Below are 23,175 nucleotides of genomic sequence, written 5' to 3'. Positions count from 1 at the left end.
GATGTTCCGATGCACCTGCTGGGTCAGGCGCTTGACTCATTAGGCCAAGTCGTCAGCTAATGGAAATCCAGATTTAACTGCCATTAAAGATAAGATACTTTGGTTCGGCTTATTTAAAAAAAGATCTATACTGAAGCCTCCCTGACAGGCCTATTTTTGAAAAAACCAATAATGGCTGTCCACAGGTGAGCCAAGAAAGGGCCCCACGCTATTTAATAATAAGACACTGGCCCTCAGACTTGAGCGGACCCCACAATCATGCGGAGGGCTCCAAAAACAGATCACTCACCCCGTCCCAGAGCTTCTGATCAGTGCAACCTGGGGAGGCCGGGGAGACTTTGCATCTTTAACAAACTCCCAGGTAAGGTCCATACTGCTAGTCCACGGGCCACAGTCTGAGAAGCACTGAGCTAAGAGAAACACACCCTCTGCCCTCCCACAGCCCTCAGCTCTGCCTCCCATGGAGGGGCCTCCTGGTCTCCCTCTCATCTTCACATCGGGCCCCCTTCACCACCTGGGCTTCCCCTCCTTCAAGCAGAAGACAGTCAGGGGTTTTAACAAATAGCAACTGTTCCAGATCCCAAAGCTCAAAAGGGCAACGTCTCAGAAAGCAAGATGAGGAGAAGCAGGGCGGGACACAGCCACCCCTGTTGGCAGTGTCAGGTTTTTGGGTTGAGGCCCTGAGGGGAGGTCTGTAACAGCTGCCCAGCCATCCTGGTTAGGATGGATTCCTAACCTCGGGAGGTACCAGGACAGCCTGTGAACAAACAAGCAGGCCGCAGCACGTGCCGGGGCCCAAGCCGTGTGTATGGCACGTGGGTGTGTCGCTGCAGCCCACACCAGAAGATTCCAACTAGCCGTCCCTGTCAGAAAGAACCGTGGAAAAGAAAAAAAAAATCCTTCACCTGACAGCAGTGCATGTCCACAGTTCCATGTCGGCAAGGGCTAATGGATTTCAATCCCACGTTTTAAAAGCTGTCTGTTATCTGCCTCCACTTCAAGGAGTGTAGCCGGAAGGAAGACTTTGGTGTAGTGGAAATCACCTATTACCTTGGTAGGAGTTTAATTATTTGCTCTGAAAGTCACACTCACGTGCACACAAAGAGGTTTCTTTCAAATGCTGAAAAGTCTTGATTGGAGAATTTTCTCTACTTTGCTGATTAAAAGAGGCCTCAATATGCTGTGTCCTTGGTGTGCCAGCCTTGAGGTCCCTTTTCTGAGATTTCAATGCAGATGTAATACAAATTTCCTGCGCTCACAAGTTTCATACTCATACATACAAAGGAAGAGAGTGTCTGAGGCAGAGGGAATAGCCAGGGCAAAGGCCCTGTGGCGACGAGGGACACAGAAGGTCATGAAGGCCACAGGAGCTGGAATGCAGAAAACGAGGACAATGGCAGAAGAACTAAGAAGGGCCAGACCACACACGGCCCTGTGGATCCCACTGCAGACTTCCATCTTTGTATTAAGAATCACACAAAGCTTTAGAACCATTTTAAGCAGTAGGGCGATAGGATTCAATGTGCTGTTTTCAAAGATTCCTCTGGCTCCTCGTGGAGAACGTATTTGAAGGGGAGACCTGCTACTAGCGGATTAGAGTTGTTGAAGTGCATGGTGGTGGCAAGAAGTGGAGGGATTTAAAGTTTCTAGGACCTAAAATAGACATGTCTTGAGGATACAGTGACCATGGCAGTGAGGAGACAGGGAGTCAAGGATGAGCCCTGGATGAGTCACTGCCTCTGGGTGGTGGTGATGCCCTTGTTCTAGGTGGGGGTGGAGGGAGTGGGGGTGGCCAGGTCACAAGTTGCTCAGAGATGCTGAGTAGTGACGGGGCACATGCTGCTGGGGTCTTAGGGCAGAAGCAAGTACTGAAAATGCAGGTATAGGAGTCATCAACTCAGGTGGTCAGATTTCTCCTTCTGGGGAGGAATGAGATTTTCTAAGGAAGAGACCAGAGAGTGAGAGACAAATGGGGCTGGGTCTGAACAACCTGATGGAAAACCAGGGCAGCAGTGTGGGGTCAGAGCCAAGAGAAAAAGGTGCTTCAAGAGGCAGAGGCCGGCCAACAGTATCAGTGCCGTGGGGGCTCAGGCACAGTGAGGACTTGATGGAGTCACTGCCATGGCCATGAGGGTACCCACACCTCGTGCGAGCAGAATGCCAACCTGAGTCAGTGGCAGAGCACTGGCCAGGACCATGAGAAGGAGACAAGCCATCTGGCTGTCAAGTCCCCTCTCTGGGACTCCACCAGTGAGGTGACCTCTCCAGGTCACACACAAAACATGTGCTCCACACGAGCCAATCCTTTGAATGAGCAAGAGATAAGTAAGTACTTCACAACAGGAAGCAGCCACCCTAAAATTTTAGTACAGCTGATCGGGGCTGGAAGGGTCTACTGATCAGAAAATGAATGACTCCATCCTCTGGATTTTCCCCAAGGAGGTCGGTCCACCCTCTTATAGCAGCTTTAAAGCTCGGAATCTAAAAATCTCCGGCTCATCGCCTTCCGTGAGCCACAAACCCTGTGTCTCTCCTTTCGGAACGGCCCACAACCCAACCAGGAAGAGCCTGGCAGGAGAAGACAGCACTGCCTCCCTCCCCTCAAGGGCAGAGCCGGCGCGTTCTGGCGTCGATGGCAGACCTGCCTGCGCTGTTGCTGGATGTCACCATGAATGCACGTGGTCCCTGGGAGCTTTGGGCAAAGCCGCAGCTTACAGTGGGCCGGGGGAGATCCATCTTCCAGCCGGAGGCTGACTGCTCCTGGTGGTTAATGGTGGCTTCAGCCGTGGCCTTCTGGCCCTCTGCTGCTGTCACCTGTCACATTAGCATCTTGGAGCTGAGACAGAGACTTTCCTCTGCATCCTACACCATCTGGCTTCAGGTCGCCATCTCCTTGGCGCTCCTCCCAGGAGCCTCCCCCCAGCCCCTGGGTTTGCCGGCTGGTGAGGGGCTGCTACAATCTGTTCACTTGCTTGGTTGCTCCTGTCCAGGCTGTGTCCAAAGAACACGAGGAGCCAGGAGGGGCGCATGGGATGGTGCCAAGCGTGAGATGTGGAGCAGGTCCATCAGGCTCTGCCAGCGAGTGCTGCCGTGGCCATCAAAGGGGGCTCAAGCTGGCTTCAGGTGGCACCTGACTTGGGCTTTGGCAAGTTCCCCTGACTCCCTCACCCTTTCCCAAGCCAATGGTGAACCGCTCACCGGCTGCAGAGCGTGGGAGTGCAAAGCATCAGATTCGTCTGACATAAGAGAAGGACTTGGGTTTGACTTCTGGAAATGCGGGACAATTTCTGAGAAATTCCCAGCCACTGTCTCCCAACACGACTGTGTTCTCCAGGCCTGGTCACGTGCCTTCCAGTGTGGGGAGGAAGGCCCCCGGCAGCCTCTGGCAGCCAGGCCTAAGGACTCACCGCCACGGACTGCGGGCTGGCCTCGGTCCATACCAGCCACTGCCACCGAGAGGCCCTCGGATCGGGGCATGCCAACGAGGAGCCCTGGCAGCGTCTCCCTGCTAACATCACCAAACTTCTGATGTCCCGAGGGATCCAATGGGCTGCAGCTGGAGCTTGTCATGAGATTAAGATACAGAGAAGCTGGGCACAAACCCAAGCCAGCGCACCCCCTGGTCAGACGGCAGCTGACCTCATGCCCCTATTTTCAGGTTAGTGGGAGTATCTGGCCTATATGAGCATCCGCCAGAACTGCTCTACTCCACAGTCTGGCCTGACTGCGGGAGACTGGCAAACGAGAAGATCCCCCAGCGCCCCCCCAGCGCCCCCATCTGGCTGGTTTCGGCAGCCTCGGGTGTGATTCTGCTTGCTGAGGGGCTCAGGTGTTCCTCTGAGAGCCGCGGAAGTCAGAGCTGGCTGCCCACTCTGCGGCCATAGAAAATCCAGCTGCAGGCGGAGTCCTGCCCAGGAAAATCAAGGTCACTCACCTTTGATTCCTTCTTCTTCATTTTCTGAGGTAGACACGGTCTCTGAAGAAAGACGATCTGCTTGGTGGACACATTCCCCTCCCTGTAACACACACAGAGCTTAGACTGGGGGGGCCCCAACCTCACCGATGCGCCCGTCCCTAAGGTCATTAGGGCTGAGCGCCCACAGAAAGGAAAGCTGCCGCCCCACAGTGAGGGGTCGGAAATCGAGAAGCTGCCCCACACACACACACCAAGCCATCCCCCTCCACTGGATTCCAGGGGTCTCTGCCAGGTGCCCAACAAAAGCGTCGTGGGCCTCTCTGCCAAGTCAGCTTCGTAGCTGGAAGCTCCCCTTCCCTCAGTGTGAAATAACAGCTGGCATCTTGGCCAAATGATGACAAACTGGCTTCTTTAGTGACTCTCAAGAGGTGGAAGGCCTCTTCCCAATCTGTCTTTGGATATGAGCCGAGGAGAGGTCAGAGTGGCCCAGGATGGGTGGTGAGCTCTGCCCACCGGCCTCCAGGGAAGGCTGGCTGAGCACAGTGTGCGGCCCCGGGCCCGATTCACCCTCCTGGGCCCCGAGGCGGCCTGGCTCCTGTAGGCACAGGTGAGGGGTGCTCGGCATCACTACACATTTTTATGGCACTACACATTTTATGGGTGCGCTTTCCTCTTGGCCCCCACAGAGCCGCCTTTAAAGGTGGCAGAAATATTTGTGAAGGAGATCACGGTCTTCTCTGCTGAGGCAAGCGCCACTGCATGGAGTATCAGAGGGAAAGGAGGGAGAAAATGAACATATTTTGTGCTGGGGCTGGGCTGGGTGATTTCACACATCATGGCTCATTTAAGCCTCACCACAGAGCTCCAAGGAGTGGGACTGCCGCCCGTCTGTAAAGACAGGAGACAAAAGCTCAGTTAAGGATCGGGCTTGAGATCACACGGTGAGGATTCAAGCTCAAACCTGCCTGGTTCCAGGCTCTCTCCACTCCACCATGAGGAGGCGTGTATGGCACAGGCAAGCGGAGGATTAGGGGGGATTATAGAGCAGTTATTGAATCTGAGAGGGAGACAGAGACACCTGTCTGTACCCTCTGGGTGTAGAGAGCTCAAAATGAGCTGGGGCTTCACATTCAAATCCATTCTCATCACGACTCTTGTCCTTTGGAGTAGGTAGGGGGACAGGAATTCTTCCAACTTATGAACAAGGAAACAGATTTAGAGAAGCTACAGAACTTGACCAGAATGGACAGTTAGCAAGTGGAAGGGTCTGGACATAGGGTCAAGACTGCAGATCACAAATTCAGCATTCTTTCCACCCTTCTGCACCATCCCATACCCACAGAAATCTTGGCTGTGATGCAGCCTGGATGCTCCCCATGGCCTGAGGCCCAAAGGTGGCTGCAGACCAATGCCTGGTTGTGTGCAGACCCGCTGTGGCCCAGTGTCAGGAGGAAGACATGTGGAAAGCCCAGACAGCCTCATGGAGGGACCCAGGAAGGCAGAGATCGTCACCATCATTCTCCACCCTCAGTCCGCGACTGTTCTGCAGCTGCACTGCCCAGCTGTCCCCCCCAAATCACCAGCCTTGCCTCATGCTGGCCATCACCCTGCAATGGTGAGCATGCAGTAGGACTCAGGGAAGGTAGAATATTGAAGGCCATGGGAGGAGGTATCTCTACAGGTCAGTGACAAGGCTGCCTGGTGTAGAGGAGCACCTGACTCTGGAGACTGAGGGTCTAGTCTCAGTTCTGCCACTTACTGGCTGTGTGGCCTCAGGTACATGATAGAGCCTCTCTGAGCCTCAGTTTCCTCACTTGTAAAATGGGAATCATATCTATGCTTATAACCCCACAGGATAGTTGGGAGGATTAGTTGAGATAAACCTGAAATACAGATGGAAGGCCTTTCAGGGTTGATGTGCCTGGGAAACGCCCATGAGCTCAATAGAGGGTGGGCCAACCTAAGGTGGACAAATTCTCCTAAATGTGAAACTGTAGGGAGTGCCACAAGCAAGGGCCAAGACCACAGGTCTTCACATCCTCTTTGTGGGACTACTGACCAGGATCATGATCTTGGGTAAGTCCTTCAACCTCCCTGGCCATACCTTCCTCAGCTGTAAAATAGGTTTCGTAAAAAGATTTTACCCTACATGATTTTTTTGAGGACTAAATGAAACTTTACATGCAAGGTACCTCCTCAGGCCAGCATAGGACACAGAGTAGGGACTCAATTTCTTTTGTACCTGAGAGCCCTGGGTCCCCTCAACCCAGCAGGCTCATCTTTGACATGCCTGGCAGTCATGATTCATGGGCCAAGACTCCCCATGTGGGAAAAGGAGTGCAGAGGTGATGGTTAAGAATGAATGCTCCTCATCACTTGCCATCCGGGAAATACAAATCAAAACCACAATGAGATACCACCTCACACCAGTGAGAATGAGGAAAATTAACAAGACAGGAAACAACAAATGTTGGAGAGGATGTGGAGAAAGGGGAACCCTCTTGCACTGTTGGTGGGAATGTGAACTGGTGCAGCCACTCTGGAGAACTGTGTGGAGGTTCCTCAAAGAGTTAAAAATAGAGCTACCTTATGACCCAGCAATTGCACTACTGGGGATTTACCCCAAAGATACTGATGTAGTGAAATGATGGGACACCTGCACCCCAATGTTTATAGCAGCAATGTCCACAATAGCCCAACTGTGGAAGGAGCCTCGGTGTCCATCAAAAGATGAATGGATAAAGAAGATGTGGTCTATGTATACAATGGAATATTACTCAGCCTTCAGCAAAGATGAAAACCCACCATTTGATTAGTTTGTGGATGGAACTGGAGGGTATGATGCTGAGTGAAAGAAGTCAATTGGAGAAGGACAATCATCATATGGTTTCACTCATATGTGGAATATAAGAAATAGTGAAAGGGACTATAAGGGAAAGGAGGGGAACTGAGTGGGAAAAATTAGAGAGGGTGACAAACCATGAGACACTCCTAACCCTGGGAAACAAACAAAGGATTGTGGAAGGGGAGGCGAGCAGGGGGCTGGGGTAACTGGGTGATGGGCACTGATGGGGGCACTTGATGGGATGAGCAATGGGTGTTATACTGTATGTTGGCAAATTGAATTTAAATTTTAAAAAATCTGGAAAAAAGAAAACCAATCTGAAATCCCAGCTCAGTCACTTCCCAGCTGGAATCTGCGTAACCACTTCAGCCTCATGGGCTCATCACAGGATTAGATAAATGATGCGCATGAAGTGTGCAGCACAGAGTAGGTGTTGAATAATACTGACGATGACTGTTGTTACCTGGTAGTCTTGATGACAGGAGTTGGTAGCACACAGGTGAGCTGCCAGCCATAGGCCGCCAGGGAGTTCAGCAGGGGCACGTAGTCCGTCTGCACCTCGACACCCTGGGGGAGAAAGGCCACTGTGAGGGCTGCGGGGCCGAGTGACTGAGGGGGCACTGGTCCATCTGCCAACTTGACAGAGCAGTAAAGAAGCGGGGCACCCTGCAGCCTGGAGGTCCGGTTCCAAGGATGCTTACAGACTTTGGAGCCAAACTCCAAACACAGGGTTTCTTTCTGGGTCCTGACTCAGTCTATGCAGCGACAAGGAATTAGAGCCAAAGGATTAATGTGTTAATTTGGTTTTATTCTTGTCTGGACAAATAGCCTCCTGTGAGTCTCTCTGGAGAAGCACAATCACCTTGCTTCAGAGCTGTATTCAGGGCTGATGACAACACATGCTAAGGATTTTGGAGCGTGTTGTGGGGAGTTAGATTACATCACATAAAGGATCAAGTCGTTTGCATCCAGCCATAGCAGCGACACAGACACACAGTCACCCATGCACACACAGTCACACACACAGGGAGCTTCACCTGTGTTACGCATCCTGACGTAAACGGGGTAATGAGCGCTCTCCGTACTTCAAATCAGTGTGTGTGTGGTAGTGGGGAGCACTGACTTGCCTTTCAATTTAAAAACTCAGTCCTGCTGCCATGGGAGGGCACTGTAATGAGAGGCCACTGCCCTGGGTTCCATGTCATGCTCTCACTTTGCGCCAGGCCTGGTTTCTTTCCCTAGGCTCCCTGCTGACATTGGAAGTGAGGCCTCCACCCTGCCCGGTGTCTACCATGGATTCCCCATCTCGGAGCTTGGCTTCAGAACCACAGAACATCTCAGACCAGGGTCCAGATTCCTTCCAACCAGGGCTAGTCAGCCAGTATTTCAGTATTTTGTGGGGTACAAAAGATGAATGAAGGTACAGTCCTGCTGCTAGAATTCACAGTCCGGCAGAGGCAACAGCACAAACATTCGAGTAATGGAAATATGAAATGGCCTACTGGGCAGGGCCACGAAGCTTCGAAGGTCAGTAGAAGAGGTAGGATGCCAGCTGTGTGTCAAGGTAGGCTTCCTGAGGCCCAAGGGCTGGGTAGATACTTGACAGGTGGAGCTGGGGAAGAGGCATTCCAGGGGAAGAGGTCCAGCATGTACAACAGAAGACCACACCGGGCCTTGAGCACCGAGGAAGGTGAGCTTCACTTGGGACTGGCACTGCTCACAGGGGACCATAGGTAGTGAGTGGCTGTCCTGCTGGAGGCCTTCTGGAAATAAAACCAGCTCATCTGGCTGCTCTTGAGTAAGGGGGCTGGCAGAGAGATGAGCCTTGCCTCTTTAAAATGGCTTCTAAAACCCCCATTGCTGGGTGCCCATCCTGGTGTGGCTACCAAGTCACCTGAACTCCTGGCAACTAACTGATCCTTTGGGAGCCTGTTTCCTCAACTGTAAAAAATATATCTTGGCTTATGACGACGGTTCTCCAAGTGTGGTCCCCCAGCCAGCAGCACTGGCATCACCTGGGAACTTGTTAGAAACACAGAGTCTTGGGACCCCGCCGAGACCTGCCGAGATCAGAAACCTGGGGGTGATGTGCCCTGGAATCTGTTTGAAAGAACCTTCTCACTAGTCCCGATTCAGCAAGTTGGAGAAGCACTGCCTGAAAAGTCAATTAGGTCTCTCTCTCTCTCTTTTTAAGATTCATTTATTTATTTTAGAGAGTGAGTGAGTGAGTGAGTGAGGGGCGGGGAGGAGGGGCAGGGGGAGAGGAAAGAGAGTCTCAAGCAGACTCCCTGTGGAGCCCAGAGCCTAAAGTGGGGCCTGATCTTCTGACCCTGAGATCACAACCAGACCCGAAACCAAGAGTCTGATACTTCACTGACGGCACCACCCAGACACTCATCAATCAGGTCTCCTCTGATGACACAGAAGAGTCTACAATTCAGAGGCCAAATATAATCAGTTGTTACCTCAGAGCTAACCTTCTGTCATCCTTCTCCACTTGAGAAGAGGGCTCTGAAAGGGAAGTGGGGTGAGGAAGGGGAGAGGGCAGGGGAAGGACAGGCAGGCTAAGGAGCAGGGAGAAAGGAAGGGGCCTTAATAAGAAGGCAAGGAGCAGGAAGGGAAGGGAGGAAAGGAGAGAGAGGCCCACGTCTCATCACTTGACCGGAGGGCCAGGAGGGGCCCCCATGCTGACCCTTTCCCTGAAGCCCCCACTCAGGCCCAGAGATGGCAGGTGACCCCACGACACCCCTTTCTGCCCAGCCCCCTGGCCACAAGGGGGAACCCCCTTCCACACCAGCTGGCTGCAGCCTTCTTCACTGGCCAGGCCCCCGCCACCTGCTGTGGCTGCTTTGTCCTGACAACCCTGCCCCCATCTCCTGCAGTCCCCATTTCAAGAAGGGAGGGAAAAAGTGTTAAATCCACACTCTCAAGCTTTGCGAGGTTATGATTACTTGGGCCTATCAAGAATAACCTTCCCACTTTATCAAGCGCTGTGACAAACCCGCCACAATCAGACAGTAGCCATGGCAACTGGGACAAGCTTTGGCGCCTCACAAAGCCCTGAGTGGCAGAATGGAGTCCTTTTATTAGTGACTGTGGCCCGGCTGGGTTTTCGCGGCGGGCACCCCGAGCCGCCAGACAATGGACGGCCCCGCCGCAGCCTGACCTGCCAGCGCAGCCGGGCCTTGCCTGCGCTGCCTCTGTTTTGCTCTATTTTATTTCACTTTGTCACTATCTTAAAGAGAAAGACAGCAGGATTTCTCCCAAACAGTTTTTCCCCTCAGGGTAGGGGATGTCAGCCAGAGGGTGCAGAAGCAGAGAGTCTAAAAGGAAAAGAGAAAACACAACAAAACATAACCGTGCTTGAGAGAGCTGAAGGTTCAGCCTCGAGTGTTACTATCTGGCCGTCACGTGGCGAGCCGCACAGTAAAACACAAACGGCAGGGGGCGAGGCGCCACACTCTGCCAAACTCTCCCGCTCCCACTGTTTGGGGTGGTCTTGATTTAATTAATGGTAAATGCGGTTTTTCTGTAAGCATCTATCAAAGCCGGTTTGCATATTATCAACACTGTATGAAGATGGCATTTCTAGAATATGACATGAGCCCCATGCAGTCAGTGGAGGAGGCTTTCAAGTCCATTAGCTCAGAAAGGTGGGAGAAAACCTATCCGGGTGGAGGCTCCCTTTGATCTGCTTTTCTGTGACACTCCAGTGAGGACAGAAAAGCACAAACAGCACTCCAAAGACAGCCTGCTTATCAAACGGAAAGACATTTCTTTCTGGAAGTAGGAGCACAAATTTTAATTAACTCTCCACTCTCCTGTGTGGATCCGTAATCTCCGATCACACCTGGAGTGCTAAAAAAATGGAGCATGTCCTGTGGTTTTGCAACTTGTGTAAAAAGAATTCATTTGTATTTATGGCTTTTTTCCCCCCCTTTGTTCTCTATAATTTCTCCAGTGGTTGCAAATCAACTAAGGAAACAGACATCCAATGCAACCTTCCCTTACCCTCCAAAAATCATGACAACAGAATGTAGAGACAACTAAGAAATGCTTTTGTCTTTTGATTATTTTTAAAGATCCTCCATGCAGGGAAGTAATGAGGAGGTAACATACTGGTCCAGTGAGAAAGTTGGTATCCTGAATGTCAGTTTGCTCTTCTCTTTTCTCCTCTTTCAATCTGTGGAAGCAATCTGGGAGAAACGCAGTTTCAAAGAAAAGACTTGGATCCTTCCACATGACTGTGTAGATGAAGAGAGGAATTTTACTTCCCATATCTGAAAAGTGTGTGGGACCAGCACTGGGATGGTCTCCATACCTGGAAACAATGACTGGGGAATGTTTGCCTCTATTCCTGACTGCCACCAGGCTGGGCCTTCACCTTTCACAGAAAGGGTGTGTGAAGGTAGAGCCCTGCAAAGACACGTGTCTTTTGTAAAATTGCTGCCAAAACACTAATGCCCAACACTTATTGGCAGGGTATGTATACACCACTGTTTCTTTCCTTTCAACTTTAGATATCCTTTTATTTCTTACCATGACAAGTAAAGGCTTAGCATTCCCATACACATTTCTTTCTTAGTGCCCCAAATGGTCACAGTGTAATTCTAATCAAATCAAAAGTTAGTGTTTGTGTTATCACAACTTTGCAAATGTTGCTCATTGCCAGGGCAAGCAATGCACTGTGACTCTGCCTTCTTTTTCACAGGATACTTTATTTTTCCTGGAGTTAATTATGTCCTCAATTTTTTTTTCTTCACATGTCTGGTTGTATGTGAACCCATGACTAATATTTATTCCATGCTCCAACAGCTATACTTTATGCCCATCGATAAATATCCCATGTGCCTAAAATACATTAATTCTGTGTTTGTTTTTTTCTCCATTAGGGACATCACTTCTGGAGCTTTCTACACCCTTGCTCCAATCCTGGTCTGGATGCTTTCCATGACTGGGTTCATCTGCCATTGCTATCTAAGGCTGGTGTTTTCTCTTTCTTGGGTTCCTCCACATTTTGCTGGACTGCATCCTCCAGTGGTTCCCTAGGAAGCAAATGCCCTGGAAGTCATTTGAATCTGTGCATTCATAAAAGTATAACTATCCTCACCTTTAACTAACAGTTCGAGTAGAGAAGTCTGGGCTGAAATCTACTTTTCCATTAAGATTTTTCAAGTACTGCTTCACTAGCTTCTAGAAATCAGCACTGCTATTGGGATATCTACTTTGATTGCTAATACTTTGTAACCTGTTGTGTGTCATAAGCTTTTAGGATATCTTTCCCATGAAGTTTCAGAATTTCACAATATGCCTTGGTGTGGGTTGTTTTTGCCCATAAGGCTACACACACTTGATGGCCTCACATTCTGAGGGTTCTTGTCCTTCAGTTCTGAAGTGTTCTTTGGTTTTCCTTTGATAGTTTTCGGTTTCTCCATTTTCTCCCTTCTTTCTGGATCTTCTGTAAGTCAAAATGGAGGACTGATATTTTCATGTCATTACCCCTCCCTATTGTCTTACTTGGTCTTTTTATTTTTCCTTTTGAAAGATTTCCTTTATCTTTCAGCCTTTGTATTATATTTTAAAATTTTCTGCAGCTCTATTTTGGAGACCCAAAAGCTACAAAGACGGGAGCTAGGAATTTTATCACAATATGTAAGGATTTTAAACCAATGCCTCTGTTGTCAGCTCTGCTGTTCACTTCTCACCATCCCATGGTCATTTATACTTTGAAAACCAGAGCTTTTCTCAAGTTCTGCAAGAGAAAATGGCTCCTTGTACATTTAGGTGGCAGCTTCCTGCACTTTGCTAAGCCAATTAGCATCCCTCTATTTTCCTTTTCTAAAAATGTGTTGAAATCAATCCTCTTCTACTTTCCCTTCTTCCAGCCTTTTTGTTCTTGTGGATATCTCATCTATCTATCTGTCTATCTATCTGCAGTCAGTTTTCATTATTCATGGGAGTTATGTTCTATAACGCTGCCACAAGAATTACTGAATACAGTGCTCTAGAGGAAACACAGGGTTAGGTTTCTTTGAGCTTCTTCTGGTGACAATATCTTCATCACCTGATTAATACAGAACCTTGTTTTATGTGTGTTTCTGTTGAAAGGCACCTTTTTGAATATATCTTGTTGATTCATTAACTTTGAACTCACAGCTAACAGTACTAGAACCCAAGGCTGAACAAAACTTATGCAACATGTGTCTTTGCTCTGTAAGGCACATTACAGCCTTCTTGTGCCTAGGAACACCAGAGAGTACTTCAGCACTAGGTTTAGGGCTATTTTAAACAGCAAAATCACCAATAAAAGGCACAAAAGTGTGAAAAATGTGGCACTAAGTAGACTGGAAAAAAGGACACTTGTTTATAGTATAAGTATAAGGGCTGAAACAACAGTATGCCTTCGCTGGGGCACGTGAATATTGGCAACTCAAGTTCTATGCCATTCTGCATATGCCTACAAGTGACAGTGAAAGCACCAAGATTATTTATTTGAGGATTACAAACAAATTTAAGCAAGTAGGATTTGCAAATATAGAATCCATGAATAATGAGAATTGACTCTATCATCTTTTTATCTATCTACCTACTTACCGATGTATCTATCATTGATCATTCCTTTTGTATCCTTTCACTGGGATTTTTCAGAAGACATAGATGCCTGTGTCCAACTCCCCACATTGAAAACAGTTTTATTATTTTAATTTTAAAGGATCTACTGGAAGCCTGTCTGGAAGCTATAAAGTAAAAATAATAAATTTGGTGACATAAAAACCCTTCTGCAAGACAAGGGACAAGCTATGTAAAGTGAAGAGACAAAAGAAAAGATGGGAAAACATTTGTAGCTCATATTACAGAAAAAAAAAAGGAAGAGCTCCTAAAATTTGATTTAAAAAAATGCAGTAATCCAAGTTTTAAAATGGACACAAACAGGAAGAGAGTAAATCACAAAAAAAGGAAATTCAAATGGCCATTAAGCACACTAAAAAACACCACATCCCAAAATAAGAGAAAAGCGAACTACAACTACTGAGATACATATTTTCACCTATCATACTGGTAAAAACCCAGAAGTTTGACAACTACTTTGTTGACAAGACCACAGGGAAGTAAGCATTCTCATACACTGCTGGCAGAAAGGCAAATTGATTCAATCTCATACAGAACAACTTGACAGTATCTCTCAAAATTGCAAATACATTTACCCTTTGACACAACAATCTCACTTCTGGGAATTGATCCTATATATATATGTCAAATGTACAAAGTTATTCACTGGAGAACTGTTTGCAATAGCAAAACACTAAAGATTACCCCGGTGTCTATCACTATTAGGCTTGCTAAATTAAATTACGTTTTATGCACATGACTTGGGGGCCTGATTATTGGCTGATCATATGTTGAACCAAGGTGTCCAGGATAAAAAAGACAATGAGAGGGAGTGAATTCCATTTTAGACATGCTGAGTTCAAGGAACAGTGGAAGGTCCAGGAGGCAGCTAGAAGAGAGGGGGTCTGTGGTAGAAAGAATATACCCACCCACTCCCCCAAATACTTCTATGTCCTAATCCCTGGAGCCTGGGGCTACATCACCTTCCACGGTAAAAGAGATTGGGCAGATGTGATAAAGTTAAGGATCTCCAGAAGGGGAGATTATCCAGGTGGGTTCAATGTAATCAAAAGGGTCCTCTGAAGAGAGAAGCTGGTGTTGGGGATGGAGGGAGGACGGGGGGTTGGCCAGTTAGGGAGAGAGGTGTGAGGATGGAAGCAGAGGTCAGAGTGACTGGCCCTGAGCAGGACAGCCTCTATAAATTGAAGTCAAGGAACAGATTCCCTCCTACAGTCTCCAGAAAGAATGCAGCTCTGCCAACACCTTGATTTCAATCTCTTAAAACCCATTTTGGACTTCTGACCTCCAGAATGGTAAGAGAATAAATCTGTTGTTTTAAGCCACTACAGCAGCCATAGGAAATGAATACACAGTTAAATGCAGGGGAAGGCAGGATGAAAATAAAGAACTGGAGGAGACAGCCAATACTGAATACTTGGGAGCTGCAAACTCAGGAGCCTTGAGGTTGGTGAGGACAGGATCTCCTGGTGAGGAGGTGAGTGGAAAATAAAGAAAACAGAGGCTGGATGGGGATAAATCAGCTCTTGAGCAGTCAGGGTGGGAAACGGGTTTAAGAAGAAAGATTCACACCATCAAATGTCACAAGAGGGCAAGAAACACAACAACCGAAAGACTATTTCTGCAGTTGACAGTGAGGTCTTGGGAGACCACGAGCAAGACATTTTAGAAGGGAAGTGGCAGACGGCAAGAGGTCTAGCATGTGGCTGGTACTGAAGACGAGACAGGGTGTTAGCATGCTGTCAGGAAATGAGGGTTTGCCTTGGCTAAGCCTGGGTGCAGCAGGGGCTGTGGCCACCAAGGGCATGTGGGGAACAGTCATACCCTCATGTGATGGAAAGTAGAGATCCGAAGGCAGGGCAGGAGGGAAATGCCAAGGAACGTTTCATCTCTATTTATCCAATGATAAGTGGATGCTTAACACTGGGCCAGTCTTTGCCGAAAACTCAGCGAGTCCTTCAGCATCCCAGAGGGCAGAGCTACACTCTACCACTCTCCATTTATGAATCTCCACACTTAGTCAACCTGGTTCTTTGCTGGGCACCTGGGAAGCAAGATAGTTGAGGCTCTTCTCCTGCGGCAGGAGATCCCAGTCTGTTGGGGGGGGGTGTGGAGAGATGAACACGGTTCCCCCACCAGATGGAAGCCACCATGAGCTGTGCAGGAGGGAAGGAAAGGGAAAGGAATGACTTGCCCCTCTGCTCTCTGGGGAAAGGGCAAATCCCTCCAGCTGGGGCTGCAGCAGCCCTGCCTTCCCAGCCCTCATCCTCCCCCTGGGCCTCCTGCAGGACCGATGCCTCTGCCAGCAGGAGGGAGGGGCAAGGACGCTGGGGCCGGCTGGAGATGTTGTTTTCCTCTTTGTTTTACACACAATGCCCCAGAAAAACATTTTCCTGATATGTAATTAGGCCAACATAATAGAGTCTAAGAAAGCAGTCGGTCTCATTTTAGACAACTTTGGCTTTCATAACGTTCAAAGAGAATATGTTAAAAAAAAAAAAAGCTTAGTTCTCAGATGTAGAAAAGGGGGCAGATGATATGCAGGCAGTGCAGTCTTCCATCCGAAGACTCTTTCCCCACCCCCCCTGCTTAATTCACGTCTTTGCCTGATTTTCTCCACCACTCAAGAAAGGTAACCAACCTTAGTGCCCTTTGAGAGCCCAACAAAATAATAATAACAACTGTCATTATTATTTGAGATGCATTGTTTGCAAAAAATGGCCTCAATTATTGTCTCCCTGTATCCAGGCCTCTTTACAACATACCTCTGCAGAAAGAGGGAGAGTCTGTCTCTCCACCCCTTGAAACCAGGCTGGTCTTCTGATTTTTTTTCTGACCAAGACAATATGGTAGATGTGATCTTACAGGAGTTCTGAACCTGTGCCCTGATGAGCCTTGTTGCTTCCCCTTGCTCTCACGCAGCCCTGCCTATGTGCTGAGGACATGCCCAGGCGAGCCTGGTGGAGGATGGCAGACATTTGAGAGACCATCTTGGACCTATTAGCTGCTGCCGAGGCATCTGTGTGAGCCCAGGTGGGATTAGTCAAACCGAGGCCAGATCAGCAGTCACCTGGCTGATCTGCAGACTCACTAGCAACAATAAAGGCTTGTTCTTTAAATTCACTAAAAGGTGGCTATTTTATTCCATAGTAGAAGCTAACTGTCCTATTCTGATTATTCTAGGAAGAGCTGGATGCCCGAGCAAATGTCTAGAAGGAACACCATAGTAAAAGTAACCTGGTCTAACTTGAGAGAAATGAAACAAAATAGCTGCTACTGAACGGAATTCAGTGTTTTTAATTTTTCACCACACTCAAAGCTGGCACACCCAGCCCTCACTTTCTCCATGCCAGACACTCTGTGACCTTGCATTACACCTGCAGCCCTGAAGGCTAATTGGTGATAACCTACCATGAGGCCCAGCACTGCCACCAGCATATCCTGGGAAAGAGTGATAAAAACCCCCACTGGGGAAGAGCATCCCAGCTAGAGAGGCTGCTCTGGCTTCTTCTGAAGTACCACCCACGACAAGCTGGCAGGAAAACTAAACCTGCATGTGCAAGATAACACTCTCCTGGATGCGAGGACAAGCGGGGTGATTTGGTCCTGGTATGTGTGGTTTTCTCTGAAGTCACATACGTGGAAGGTGGGAAGGGGTTGTGGGGTGGCAGGTGATGATGGCAAGCCATACATACTACCGGAGCTGTCTGCTGACATGCCCCAGCCTGCGCAGAATGAGAACCACAAGAGGCACGTTACAATATAGGACTCGGGATTATGCTGGAGATGATGAGGTTAGATGTTTTGAGGTTAAGGGGGTGACAGCTGAACAAACCTAGCTGTTAGTGGGGACAGTCGCTGTCACGGTTCTGAGTGCAAACAGTTAAGCATCTCAGAACTGCTACATCCTGTTGGCTTCTCAGCGGGACCTCATACTGTCGCAGCACGGGACTTACATCCTCCAGAAGCTGACATTTCACACACATACTGAATGCATCAGGGGTGAGCATGTCCTCTCCAGCAGACTTGGAAGCAGCTTTGTTTGATAACAATTAAACAAGAAACGCTTTCTCTATCCAGAGACTTGCCAAGTCCCTCCCACTTGCGTTGATGAGTGAGGAAATTAGGCTCTCTGGGAGTAAATGGGATTTGCCACTTTTATTACTCTTTTTTCAGACATTCTGAGGTGGATGAAGGATCATTTTCTAACCTTTTTTATGTCTTCACATTATCTACTATCTGGAAAAGAGAGGATTTAAAAGAGCTTTCCCACAGTATATAATTAAAGGGATTTACTTTGGAGTTGGGGGCCCGAAAGTATGTCAGCAAAAAACTCGAACTTTTTAAAAAATTATTTTCTATTTTTTGGGCTAGGAGGGGTAGAGGGAGAGAGAATCTTAAACAGTCTCCACACCCAGTGCAGAGCCGATGCAGGGCTTGATCTTACGACCCTGAGATCACGAACTGAGAAAAAAATCAAGTCAGATGCTCAACCATCTGAGCCACCCAGGTGCCCCCAAAACTCTAGAACTTTTAAGACTACATCAAAATTACCACCTTCCTCTATGGTTGAGTCCTGACACCTTACCAATAATCATAAAATGCTAACCCAAAAGATGGCCCAGAACAAAGGTTGGCTCAAAATCTTAACAGCAGAGGAAATGGAAGGAAACTAACAACAGATAGAGCTACACAAGGCTGGGTGTCTTGGCCTTGGGTTCACTCTGAAAAGAAAGTGGCTAAGACCTTGATGCTGTGGAACAGCACAACACAACAGATTTTGTTGTGCTCAACACAACAGATTTTGTCTCCCTGACTTTCCCCACCTGGTGAATTCAAGGTGCCACAGTCCCACTTTGGCATTCGGTCAATATTCTCTTCAGTCAATTTTCTCTCCACGGTGACCCAATTGTCAGCGTCTTGTTGCTATGGTTACCATGATTCTAACTCAGCCATCTCTCCCCGTGTTCCCAGCTCCCTCAGGCTAAATTATGTTACACTAATCCCAGAGCATGCCCTCTAAGGACCCTACTCCTGGTAAGTGGACTTCTAATAGAGTGTCCAAGAAGAATATCCAGCCTTCAGGACATGTCAGATCTCTGACTGTCCAGTACCCCCATCCCATGAGTCCTTCCATTCTCTCTGGCTCCCTGCTCCACTGTAGCCTAGAGGTAAATTCTCCAGAGACTGTATCAGCATCTGCACTCACCAAAGGACAAGCTGATGAAGAGCAAACCAAAGTCAAAACAATGAAAACGATCTCAGAGAGACTGGCCAACTCTACTTGGTGTCCTCTGAGAAATCCCCATATCACCCACTGTCCCCTGCCCTATCACTTCATCTTATTGATCACTACTTGGCATGGATTTGTTTACCTACTTATTGCCCCCTCCTTCACAGGACTGGATCTCCACAAAGGCAAGGATTTTATTTATCTCATTGCTGACAAATCCCAAGCCTCTAGGCGAGGGTCTGGCACAAATGAGTGTTCAATAGTTGTTGAGTAAATGAATGAATGCACTTGCCATCCCATTTTTAGTGTAGGTTCTCCTGCTGCCATCTTCTACTCTCAAAGTCTTAACCAAAATTGCTATAAATCACATGTAACATTGATGAGAGGAGTTTACCATTAAAAAATGTGACTTAATCTGCCCGGAGGATGTGATACCATTCTCCTGGGTATTCTGTATATGGGAGCTGGAAGTATATTCTTGAATGAAAATTGAGCACACAGAGTCATATGCTGGTCACCATTAAGGTCACTAGATATTTTAGCAAATATTATCTGGTAAATTATTAAACTGGCCCCACACCAATTCATCCACTTCCTGCATCTGTGCTGCTACAGAATGTTGCAGATTGTCTATCAGGAGATAGCGTCTTTTTCCCCACCTCTTGAATCTGAGATTGGTTTCATGACTTTCTTTGGCCAATGGGACATTAGCAAATGTGATGCAAACCAAAGCATGAAATAAGCTAGTACACTGGGACTCTTGAGGACCCTGGGACTGACATCGTGTGAATAAGCCCAGTTAACCTCCTGGGCATTAAGATATACAAGACCAAGTTGCCCCAGCCAATGGCCGGGCAATAACCGGCCATGTGAGCAAGGCTACCCTGGACCATCCAGCCATCAGCTGAGGCATAAGAGAGCCCAGGAGAGATCAGCTAAGGTGCTCCAGAGTAGAACTGTTCAGCTGACCCAAAGAATCCTGAGGTAAGTAAATGGCTATTTGAAGCTAAAGACTGGAATGGTTTGCTACCAGCAAAAACAGATATAGACTAGAAAACAAAACAGCCAACTACCATTTAATAGAGACGAGTCTTCCTGCTTCTTTCAAAGTTACTTTGTCCTCATATGGGAAGGTGACTCTACAGAATCACATGGCCCAAATAAGCTTTAAGTAGGGCAATACTTTTGTGATGAGCCCTGACCTTTACCTTCTTGCCCAACGCCCTTTCACTAGTAAGAACTTTCACGGTAAAATCAAAAGTAAAATTTGTTTCAGTGGGATAAAAATAAAAAATTAGCTTAAAAAGTACGGACTTTTAAATCAAAAAATGATATGAAGTGTAATGAATGATAAAAGGTAAAGAAAATTCATGGTTCAGGCACCTGGAGGGCTTGTCAGTCAATTAAGTGTCTGACTCTTGATTTTGGCTCAGGTCCTGATCTCAGGGTTGGGAGATCAAGTCCCACGTCAGGCTCTGTACTTGGCGTGGAGCCTGCCTAGGATTCTCTCTCTCTCTCTCTCCACCCCCCCCCCACCCCGATTTCTTTCTCTCTCCTTCTTAAAAAAAAAAAAAAAAGAATATTCATGGTTTGCAAGCACAAGAAAATGGAAACACCTAAAATCCACCAATAGGAAGCTAATGGAGCAAATTAAAATACTATTGTTCGTATACTGAAATACTTTACAGCCATTTAAATTGATGAAGTAGAAACAGTATGAACAGTAAGATCCCAAATATGCAAATGTAAACAGAATATATACTACAAGAAAATATACCAAGATGTTACATTGTTATGTGGCTCTTTTCTCAGTGATAATGAGAGTAGGGTTTTTGCTTTCTTTTCCTCATTTGCATTTCCTAAACTGTCTTCAATTACAAGCACCACTTTTTAAAAACATCTTTATTGAGATATAATCGAAATATCTAAATACTCACCCATTTAGTCTTCAATTCAATGGTTTTTAATATAGTCACAGAATGGTGCAACCATTACCACAGTTTAAATTTGGAACATTTTTCATCACCCCCCCCCCAAAAAAAAATTCTTGTGCCTGTTAGCAGTCACTCTCCCTCTCCCTCCCTCGAAGCATCACCAATCTACTGTTTCTATGGATTTCTATGGATTTGCCTAATCTGGACATTTAGTGTAAATGGAATCATGCATTACGTGGCCTTTTGTGTCTGGCTTTTCAAGGTTCATCCATTATACCGAAGTGAAAAAAGCCAGTCACTCCTAGAGATGTAAACTCAGAGACACCCCTTCTACCTCAGTTGAAGAGGATGTTAATTCTATCTCATCGTGATCCCAGGGTCTGGAGATTGAGCCCTGCTTCGAGTTCCCTGCTCAGGGGGGAGCCTGCTTCTCCCTCTCCCTCTGCCTCTGCTTCTCCCCCTACTCCTGTTCTCGCTCATTCTGCTCTCTCTCTCTCAAATAAACAAAAAAAATCTTAAAATAAAAAAATTCTGTCTCAAAGAGGGTGCTCACTTAAAAGCAATGAGCCAACCATGCATCCCAGCTTGTTGAAGTTGGAAGGGATCAGGGTGGTCCTGCAGTCCTGTGGCTCTTGGGCTGGTGGAATGTTTCACATGTGGATCTCGCATTTTCCCCTCCAGACCTATAGACACGGAGTCTCCAGGGGTGGCGCCTTTTTAAGTCCCTAGGTGATTATGAGGATCAACTGCTCTAGTGCTTCCTGCCTCTAGAACTGACTGAACATGTGAATCACACTGGTACTTGGTTGTTGACAGCCACAGGCCCCAGCCACCTCCATCGCTGAATTGTTCCACAGGGGCTCTCCAAAGGGACCTAGTTATTTCTTTGCAACCAAGGAAAACAGAGTCTACCTCCTTTATGATAGGTCAGCCTTTCAAAGTCAGGGAGTCAGCTACCTGATTGCCTGTTTTTAATTATTTTTTTAATAGAATTTATTTATTTTTATTTTTTTAAATTTATTTTTGATAGTCACAGAGAGAGAGGCAGGGACACAGGCAGAGGGAGAAGCAGGCTCCATGCAGGGAGCCCGACGTGGGATTCAATCTCGGGTCTCCAGGATCATGCCCTGGGCCAAAGGCAGGCGCCAAACCGCTGCGCCACCCAGGGATCCCTGTTTTTAATTCTTTTAAGATAAATATGCCCAACTGTTTTCAACCATTTCCAAGTGTACCCTCCATCCCTCTCTCTTCTGTGCTCCCTATAGCCTGTGTTTCTCATCAAATATGGCAGTTGTGGTGCAACATGAGACTTGAGGGCAGCCAGTATCAGACTGGCATGTTCATAAATGTGGCCAGTTTTCTTTTATAAGTAGTAGTAACCTGATGTTGTTCTGTGTTCATTCAACCAATGTTTGCAGAAAACTTGCAACACAAGAGAAATTAGTATGGGAGCAGGGGACATGAATATTAAGGATGGCTAGTTGTTGGGTCATGGAGTGTGCACAGCAATTTTAAAAATTAACTCTAGAGTAAGGTGGAACATGCTTGATGCCAAAAGAAAGGGAGAGCTGATGTTATCAAAGATGATTCTATAAACATCTGGGGCAGGAAGTGTGAGGATCCCCATGGTGAAGACTTGAGATGGAGGAGGGATTCAGCAGAGGAAAGGAGAGAACACAATGAGGGGACAAAGCGACACCTGGTGTAATCTGATAAATCCCACTTTGTCCTAGCCCAGGGCATGTGGAACATCTGGAGGGCAGTAGTAGGTATACTGTTGACCTGTATTAAATTCCTTTTCATTAGAATTGTTGTCAAATCAAGTATTCTCCCTTCTATATGACTGATTTTTTTGAACTTAAATGCAACTGATTTTTTTGTGATACTTAAATGTAACTCTATTACATTTCATTGGACTGGTCTTGATCCAACATTGACAAATTAAGAGATAATGAGATTAGAAGGGAATTAAGAAGTCACAGAAACCTACTTAAAAAAAAAGCTGGATTAGGTAAGTAATTTTCAAGGTTTCCTGGATTTTTTCTTTCTTTCTTTTTTTTTTAAACAGTGGGGGTACTTTCCACAAATACCAACCGTAATCTAAATTAGAAACTCTGTGAAAACAGAGATTCAGAAAAAGCAGTTCTTGTTGACACTGGCATGGGTGGGCTGTCCAGAATCTCCCCCTTCCCACTGTCGAATGTGCCCTTTATCGTCTTCCTCCCATGCCCAACTGGAATGTTTTTGCAGAGCCCAAGAGCATCCATGATCTTTAGATCCTCAAGGCCACCTAGTATACTCTGTGGCTTACCAGCTTTGGGTCTTTCTCCACAGGCCCACCACTTTCTAGATCTCTACACAAGCCATTGAAAAAGCGGCAAAAGAGGTCAATGCACAAGATGGCATCACAGGGCCCAGGGGCAAAGACTTCCCTCTAATTAAAGCACTTCATTGCTGAGTATAGTCTCTCAACCAGTCTCACTCCATCCATAGGCCCTTCCTTTTTATTTAGTTTTATTAAAATTCTTGGCCAAGTGAATTTCAAAAAGGACACATTCAAAGAAGTGGTGATGAATGATCACTTAACTACAAGAACACCCTTCAACCCTCTATAGTCACT

The 23,175-nt window shown here is 47.2% G+C and overlaps 1 protein-coding gene across 1 annotated transcript in view; it reads right to left on the bottom strand.

The window, feature by feature from the left end:
* Positions 1-23,175, bottom strand: part of RFTN1 (raftlin, lipid raft linker 1) — a 199,230-nt gene that overhangs the window by 3,462 nt on the left and 172,593 nt on the right. The window contains exons 8-9 of the mRNA XM_072726795.1: positions 7,225-7,328; positions 3,935-4,016 (exon numbers count right to left, since the gene is read on the bottom strand). Coding sequence (XP_072582896.1) covers positions 3,935-4,016; positions 7,225-7,328 — 186 coding nt within the window. The remainder of the gene's footprint in view (positions 1-3,934; positions 4,017-7,224; positions 7,329-23,175) is intronic.

The sequence above is a fragment of the Vulpes vulpes genome, chromosome 11 (genome assembly GCF_048418805.1).
Source record: "Vulpes vulpes isolate BD-2025 chromosome 11, VulVul3, whole genome shotgun sequence".
Taxonomy (NCBI): Eukaryota; Metazoa; Chordata; class Mammalia; order Carnivora; family Canidae; genus Vulpes; species Vulpes vulpes.
The sequence above is the reverse complement of the archived record's forward strand: the minus strand, read 5'-3'. Positions and strand labels throughout refer to the sequence as shown.